An 8,833-nucleotide genomic window follows, 5' to 3' on the forward strand; every position below is an offset into this window, starting at 1 on the left:
TAGCTATATTGGAAGCAAAACTTGAGAAGTATTGCTAGAACATACTGTAAATTACAAAATGTGTGGGTCTTTGGAACTGTTTTGAACATTTTCATATTTTCTAACTCCTGTTTTTACCAAGATAACCAATGTAGTTTAGAATGTCTTACAAATATTTTCAGGACCTAAAAAAGTAACTTCTAGCATATTTCATGGGATTTTTTTAGCATTTTGCCTCATACAATATCTATGCAGTCTTAATTGATAATGCTAGAAAGAAATGATTAGCTTTTAGAATTATGAAACCTAGAATCAATTTGTGGTCCTGGGGTTTTGACATTTTGGGGATACTGAATTTGGTGAAAAAAATAACATCTTCAATTTCACAAACTTCTAAGTGAAATTTAGCTTTGCTTTGATCATGGATATAGGCAGCATTATTTTGAGAAGGGGCCCATGGCACAAGAAAGATTAAGAGTACCTGAAAAGTCAGGTTTCTTATGACACTGGAAATTATTACATAAAAATATTACTTATTTATCATAATAGTTACCTGAATGATGACTACTCAAATATTGTCACCTAAATTTATTTAAATCAATTTTATCTCCCTTCTGCAATTGTGAAAGGTCCTTTCTCCTCTTGATAGTGAAGCATTATTCCCATTAGAATTAATTAATGAAGTAATTAGAATTAATGGACATTTTCCAATATACAAGAGCCTAGCTCTCATCTTATATTATACCCCTTAGATTTGGCTTCGAAAGAGCAACTCCATAGAGAAGCTATAGCAAAAAATTCTTTAGCTCCTTTTATTTATTCTTATACTGTTATATTTTAGCAAATACTGGACCTGCTCTTTGGTGGAAGTTGTAGCATGCATAGTAATTTCTAAAATTTCAAACAACCCATAAAATAGATCATAAAAGAGAGATTTCCAATTAATGTTAGTTCAAGACACAAAGACAACAGAAGCTTAACAAATTCTCTATTATGAGTACTTTGGAAGTTAGCCGATCATTAGCATTTTATCCATAAAATTTTCAAAAAATTAAAAACTCTTGGAAAACACATTCAAAGCAAGTTGTAGTACTTAGAAAAAGCCCTAGATGAGGAGTCAGATTACCGTGACTTTTCAATGAGTTTCAATATAATTTGAATGATATTCACTGCAAGCTGCATGATGTTAAATCTGCCAATTTAACATCCATAAAATGGGTGCCAGTTTATTACCTTTGAGGTATATATGTTTCATAGGATGTTAGGAGACTCACTTTGGGGAATTTTCATAAAAGTGAATTAAAACCTGGGAAATGCTAGACAAACAAAAAGTATTAATATTATTTTAAGCATGTTATTAATGAAAGAATATTGATATGTACTATCTCAAACTTTTTTTTAATCACAGAACTGAAAGGAACCATAGTGGACTTCCAGATAATGCCTTTATTTTGTAATTGAGGAAATTGAAGACTTGAGACATTTAGTGTTTTGTCAAAGATCCCTCAAAATGAATGATAAATTGAGATAAAAACCTAGTTCTCTATTAACTCTCTTACCTCTATACTTTAAAGTCATTTTGTTCATTTGGATTTGAGTATTTCCTATAAGAATAAGTAAATAATTAAAGCAAAGTTTACTTTTTATAAAACACTTACCTCCTCTAATACAAGTTAAACTAGTTTCTAAGATTTTATAAGACAAATAATGACTTTTTATCCTCCAAACAGATAGATAATATCTATACTTTTTAAAAAAAATTGAAGTTAAAAATGATAGGAATGAGTAAAATGTATTTAGATTATAGTACCAAATGCAAAGAATTAAATTACAAGCAAGAATATGTTAGTAGAATCTGAATGCCTTACCAAAAAAATGCCTTATAAATATCTGAAGAGATTTTAACACAAAATATAGGAAAGAAAATAAACCTCAATCATCAATACAATGAAATTAATCTAGAACAGGATGAAAGGTAGGACTCTTCATGAACCTCACAAAACATAAGCAATGGTTTTTAATTCAATTAAGCAGACACTTAATTGGTGTTTAATTATGTGTGGGATGATTGATCTTTTTTTTACTAAAGGTTCCAGTCTTCTATTTCTATTTGAATGGAGAGTAACTATTTTTGCCAGAAAAGTCACTTATAGAATTCTTCATGGAAACCCTTTTAAAATATAACCCATGTCATATAGGAAAAGATCTATCAAAATTGTTTTCTAAATTATTCCCAAAGCTTTCCAAAGCCCAAATGACCTCCATGCAGTGGGAGCTTTTGATATTACTGGCAACAGATGATATGCCCTGATCAATATGTATGATAGTGGGAAATCTGAAGAGCCTTTTTGGCATCTGCTTAAAATAATCTGCACTGGGAATAGGAGAGATTTACCAAAAAAAAGAAATCAATAAACATTTGTGGAGATAATGTTAAGATTAGGTTGAGTTACAGATTTGCTTGACTCATGTCTATTAAAGGATTTTGCTTTTCTAAGATGTAAAACTGCTATGATTTTTCTATTTTTTCTTCCAATATGAAAATCTTACCTCTTTTCTCATCTTTCTCAATATGCCTCTAATCCCAACATTCAAATTACTGTCAATTGAAATTAATATGTTTCCCCCAGGTTAATCTGCTGGCTTTTGGGGTGATCATCTACAAAGTCTTTCGACACACTGCAATGTTAAAACCAGAAGTTAGTTGTTATGAAAATATAAGGTAAGTTTTCTTCTGTCTCCTCATTAATCTATACTACAAACAAATCTGTGGTCAAAGTACTGAGAAAATATTAATTTCACGACATTTAATCATATCTGAAATGTCTTAATAAAAGTTCCCCATATTTTTGCAATGTCATTTAACATATTTTTAAGATTTTAGTTAACATTGATATACTATGTTGGCATAATAGATAATGTGAGCATTAGAGTCAGGAAAATCTGACTTCATATAAAGCAACAAAACAGTCAATGACCTCTAGGAATTTATATTCTAGAGTCAGCTGGGTGGCAATGGAGAATGCTGAGCCTGAAGTCAAAAAGACCTGAGTTCAAATCCAGCCTCAGACACTAATTAGCTATGTGACCCTGAGCAAGTTACTTAACCTCGGTTTCTCTCAGTTTCCTCAATGGTAAAATGGGGAATCATAATAGCACCTACCTCTCAGATTTGTTGAAAGAACATGAGTTAATAATACTTGTAAAGCTCTTGACACAGTGCCTGGGAAACAGTACACCCTAATGGAATACCTGCTATTATTGTGGTGGTGGTTGTTATTGTTATTATTATCATTATTATTATTCTAGGTGATGGTTAACCAACCTTAAAGTTCCATATACTCAGATACTCCAATGAACCATTCATTTCATTGATGTGTGTCCTCACTGAGCATACAGATCATAAACCATACAAAGAATCTACTTCTGTGTTATTCTTCTCTAAATTCTAAAAGTTGTTACAGGGAGTCCTTCCAAACCTGTTAGGGGCCTTTCTTGATTTGTTAGAACATCAGGACAGCTTATGCTATATACATGTCAGTTATTATTATGTAAAAAAATGATAGGATTTGTGCTAAGAAAAGCAAAAGTCAATTCTTAGTAATTTTCCTTCTAAGGAGGACAAGATCATTTAAAGACATTTGTGGGGGGAGAGTTAGGGGGTAAGAATTGGTCCTAGTTTGCATGTTGCCATGATTTTCTCCATCAGCTCTCTCTCCTTAAAACTGATTTATTGAGACCTTGAAAACCATTTGTGCAGGGAAAGCTGAAGTGTACAATAGGGAACATTGAAAACAACGTACTGTTTGTGTTGCTTAGAAACACTCCTGCAGTTTCCATGTGTTGTACCAGATTTATAGTTAGGATTTAGCTATTGTGTGATTGATGACTTTCTGTTACTCCTTCCCCTCCACAGTCTCATGGAGGGAGCTGGTTTTAATGAAGTTGAAAATGATTCATTTTCTAAGGAATAGGGCTAAAAGATCTTCCATACTAAGGAGTGATTGGACTAAGAATGAATGAGAAACCAATCATTAGTTAGTTCATTTTCAAGGCAATGAAATCATCAGGATAGTCAGTGAATAAGACTGTATAATATTTCACCAAAAGTCATAGGCAATTCTTTTTTTCAACATGTGTGTACATGCATACACATGTATAAGTGTACTACGCATACCTTCACATGTATTTTCCACTTGTGCTATATGTACACAAACATACTATATGCCCCTAACATAGAGACATCAGGACTCTGACCCTGGAAGAATTGAGAGGCATTTGTGTTGTAAGATCAAAAAGAAGAAAATCTAGTTTTACATCCTGCACCCTTTTCTGTATCGCATCTGAAAGGAAGCCAGAAAATTCTTTTGATGTTTTGCACATGGTCTGACCTATGAGCATGCAGCACATTTTTCAAGGTTTCTTGGGGGAAATACTTCATAACAGATATATGTTTTACCTTTGGGAATTATATGAACAGTAGATTTAAAATCAAATCATATTGGTCTGCAGTATACCAGAAAGGGGGAGAGGGGGAAAAACATTTTCAGATTAAGAAAGTCTCTTTTTAAAAAAAATTATCCGCTTTTTTAATACTGTAAGTCTGCTTTTAGCTATGATTTCCTGCAACAGTACAGCAGCACACCCTAAAGGCCACCCCATGTAACTACAGCAAGATTTCTTTTTCATAATTCAAAATTATTTTCAGTCTTTGTTTAAGAAGAAGATTCTTTGGCTTGTGAATTTTCCAGAGTGTAATCATGGAAGACGTCCTTTGTAATGTTATCAATGTGATTTAGGTCTTGTGCACGGGGAGCTCTGGCCCTACTCTTCCTTCTTGGAACTACCTGGATCTTTGGGGTTCTCCACGTTGTACATGCATCAGTGGTGACAGCCTACCTTTTCACAATCAGCAATGCTTTCCAGGGGATGTTCATCTTCATATTTCTTTGTGTTTTATCTAGAAAAGTAAGTATTTCACCTTCATTAACTATCTCATACTTGTTATTCAATTTATGATACCTCAATGAGTAAAATTCCCTATCTGAAGAGAATTCATTCCTTTGGTCTTTATTTCCTAAAGACATTGAATCTCATCATCATCATTATTATTGATTGTTTCTGGAAAGAAAGTTTCACACATGGATATTTAAGCATCTCAGCATGATACACTTGTGGTGCTCTTGATTTGAAAAATAAGAGACTTTAGAAACTTACTATGAGTGAATTCATGGAATTCTGTAAAAGTAATATATTATGTCTTTTGTTTGTCTTCATTTTTCCCCAGATTCAGGAGGAGTACTACAGGTTATTCAAAAATGTTCCTTGTTGTGCTGGATGCTTGCGGTAAAAAAAAAAAAAAAAAAAAAAAAAAAAAAAAAAAAAGACATTCCAACTCATCACAGATATAAAGCAAGAAATCAGACAAATTTTATTAATTCATGAAATATGGTATTGTAAAAACACAAAGTGACCAATTGGACAGTCAAACTTCAACTCAGTCATGTCATCTACAGGATTGAGACTATAATGAAATATGTAAGTCAAAATACTCCACCCTTTGCAGCTACACTATACATTTCTACAAGTTAATGAAAACTGGTATCAAAAATAGGAGACCAGCTAAATGGGAAGGAATGAATTCTTATTACAGATAGAGCTACTTCTATCAAAAATCTAATTTCTTACCTAAGAAATGACCAAATGGGGCAGCTAGATGGTGCAGTGAATAGAGCACTGGCCCTGGAGTCAGGAAGACCAGAGTTCAAATCCATCCTTAGATGTTTAATAATTACCTGTATGAGATTGGACAAGTCAACCCCATTGCCTTGCAAAAAAAAAAGAAAGAAAGAAAGAAAGAAATGATCAAATAACATAAAAGAATCATGTTTTTCCTTGAATTCTTCAAAAATGCCTCCCTCCTTCCTTCAGTAATAAAGTTGTGTAAATCTGAAATTCAGTAATAAATTACCTAAGGTGAGCCGTTAGAATAGGAATGGAGAAAACCAAACATGGCTATTCAAAACATTGAGTTGTCTTTCTGGTAATCTTTTCCATATAAAGTAGCTAAGAAATGTGAGGATAAAATAAGGATTAGGAGGAATAAGACCTCTTTCAAAAACTTAAGGAAAAATTCTGAAGTTACATTTCACTGACAAGAAGTTATAGACCCCTCTTTGAGAAATCAATTTTCTTCCATGCAAAATATTCTGGGAGAGACTCAGTCACTTCTTAAGTTAATTGTCAACAGGTGGTTATGCTCCGTTGATTCTTCATTTCTGTGCCTTTATGAGTATAAGTCAAAAAATCATTGTTGGAGAAATGTAAAACCTGATATAATGGTCAAGCTACTGCCTGTATGTGTCAAAGACCCGTTGCTATGCATGTCATTTAATGTAAAAATATTGTACATAGAGTAGATATTTCTATTGAACTTGATATTCCTGAGATGAATATCATTTTGGAGGGGGGGGCAGTAGAGACGGGTGGGTTGGAGGAGCTGGTCTTTTTAGATACTGTTTTTTTTTTTTATTGTTTGAAATCCTATAGAGCCCATTACCAAATTCCCCACATGATTCTCATTTGTCAAAGGGGCTTTGTAAATATGAAACTGTGCATAGCTTAACTTTTCTATTTTAAAAAGTACCTTTTTTAAAAAATCTTATTTATAACAAAGAAATCACAAAGAATTGCTGTCATATCTTTCCTGAAAACTTTTCTATGGCTGTTTTGTTAGAAGATGTGTGTGGAAAATGTACTGTCTATCTCCTTAATGGAAAAAAAAAAAACTGCCATTCTTCCCTCAAAGAAATAATTGTAGAATTAAATGTAATGATTTCTGCCATGTGAATTAGATCAATATATGGAATATATCACTTTTACTTTAAAAACAATTTCCTCAGGGCAGCTAGATGGTGCAGTGGATAGAGCACCTCCCAGAGTCAGGAGGACCTGTGTTCAAATCCGGCCTCAGACATTTAATAATTACCTAGCTGTGTGGCCTTGGCAAGCCACTTAACTCCATTTGCCTTGCAAAAACAAACAAAAAACAATTTCCTTCATATTTAAGCTGAGCCCTACAAATACCCCCCTACCAAATAAACTAAGGCTTGAAAGAAATTTCCTTGCATCAGCTTGTTTTCAGCAAAGATGAAATGGAAATTCATAAACCAGATAGATAGATAGATAGATAGATAGATAGATAGATAGATAGATAGATAGATATAGACATGTATGTATGTATGTATGAGATGAGTGTCCTGTCTGGTCACTTTTCTTTCAGCTCCTTGTCTCTTCCATGGCTTGTCCAAAACATCCTCCTGATGGATATTTTTTAAGTGACCACACGTGCATGGCCATGTGTGAGTTACTGTCAGAGTAGCTGGCCCGGGAAACATGCTTTCCTACAGCATAATGACTGCAGTAGCCTGGGTGATACCAAGCAAAGTAATTTGTCTGAGAGCACAGAGGATAAGAAGCAATGGCGATGTTTATGTAATGACATCTCTAGGAGCAAGATCCCAGTCACAGATCCATATGGCAGACCTAAAACCCAGGATACTGTCTATTCATCAATCTTTTCATTGATGTCAGTGGGAAACACAGCTTCTAAGAAGACAATTGGGGGGGGGTACGGGGGACAGGGTTCTCTGCTGCCAGATAAAGCCCAGTATTTCTCTTACCAGATTTCATGCTCTAAGAAAAATGGCTTATTTGTTTGCTTGTTTAAAAAAAAAAAAAAAAAGGTTACAAACCATATCTTTGGAAACCCCCACACACATTATCTGTGCTACACTGGAAATGCTTCTGAATCAAACATGACTAAAGTTAAACAATAATGCACTATCACTAATTGTTAAGCCTTACTAACCAGATCCCCCTCACCACTTTAAAACTATATTCTGTGACTTTATGGACAGATATCCTGCTAATCCATAAAATAGGGCTTCTGGGGGTTGTGGAATAATGAACAGAAAGGGAACTTGAGCATAGTCAGGACAGAATAGTGTCACGTTTGCTTGGAGCATGCCTTTAGAGTGACCAAGGTCCCTTCAGACTTGACCAAGGTCATTCAAGAGAAGTTCATTTATATTTTAGCACTGATCAATCTCCCTGCATCTCATCAAACTTTGATTTCCTCCTCTGTAACAAGAAAAAAAAATGGGTGTACTATCTACCTCACGAAAGTTGGAATTAAGAAAATTATGACTGTAAATATATGTTTTGATTATCACTGAGTCAATTTTATGGGGAAGGAAAGTAAAGGCATGCTATTTATGTGTCTTCTCCCAAGGTTAATGGCAATACCAAGACCATAACATAAGTATTTTTTTACTTTAGGCAGGAAATAGTTTAGCTATACCTATGTGCATGGGAGTTATCTATCAATCTAAAAATATTTATGAACATACAGGACATTGTGTTAAGTGGTAGTGTTATGAAAAAAGACAGATACTGTCTCTCAAGGAGCTCACATTCTAATGAGTAAAAACATGTAAATAAATAGGTACATGCAAGATACAAATAGAATAAAAAGAAGGTGTCTTTGGAGAAGAAAGTCAAAGTGTATACACTTGAAACAAGAAAGACAAAGATGCAGTCATCAATAATTTAAAGGTTTAGGTATAAAGACTATTCTGTGATTTCAATGTTATAAGAAATACCCTCTACTAATTCAGGTAACTTATAGTCTTAAGAGTTACCTAGAACAACCAAAGGTTAAGTTTCCCACCCAATGTCAGACAGCCAAGCTACATTTGAGACAGGTCTTGAATACAGTGATTCCTAGTTCTGAGACCTACTCTATATTCAATATTGCCTCTCTTTCCTTTTTGTATTGGTCAGGGGGATTGGA

General features: G+C 33.8%; 1 protein-coding gene across 1 annotated transcript in view; it reads left to right on the forward strand.

The window, feature by feature from the left end:
* The window catches only part of ADGRL4 (adhesion G protein-coupled receptor L4), a 143,347-nt gene extending 137,074 nt beyond the window's left edge, over positions 1-6,273 (forward strand). Inside the window, exons 14-16 of the mRNA XM_074221830.1 lie at positions 2,610-2,701; positions 4,779-4,947; positions 5,267-6,273. Of these exons, the coding sequence (XP_074077931.1) occupies positions 2,610-2,701; positions 4,779-4,947; positions 5,267-5,329 (324 nt within the window). The 3' untranslated portion in view covers positions 5,330-6,273. The remainder of the gene's footprint in view (positions 1-2,609; positions 2,702-4,778; positions 4,948-5,266) is intronic.
* The last annotated feature ends 2,560 nt before the right edge of the window (positions 6,274-8,833 follow it).

The sequence above is a fragment of the Macrotis lagotis genome, chromosome 2 (genome assembly GCF_037893015.1).
Source record: "Macrotis lagotis isolate mMagLag1 chromosome 2, bilby.v1.9.chrom.fasta, whole genome shotgun sequence".
NCBI classification, from domain to species: Eukaryota; Metazoa; Chordata; class Mammalia; order Peramelemorphia; family Peramelidae; genus Macrotis; species Macrotis lagotis.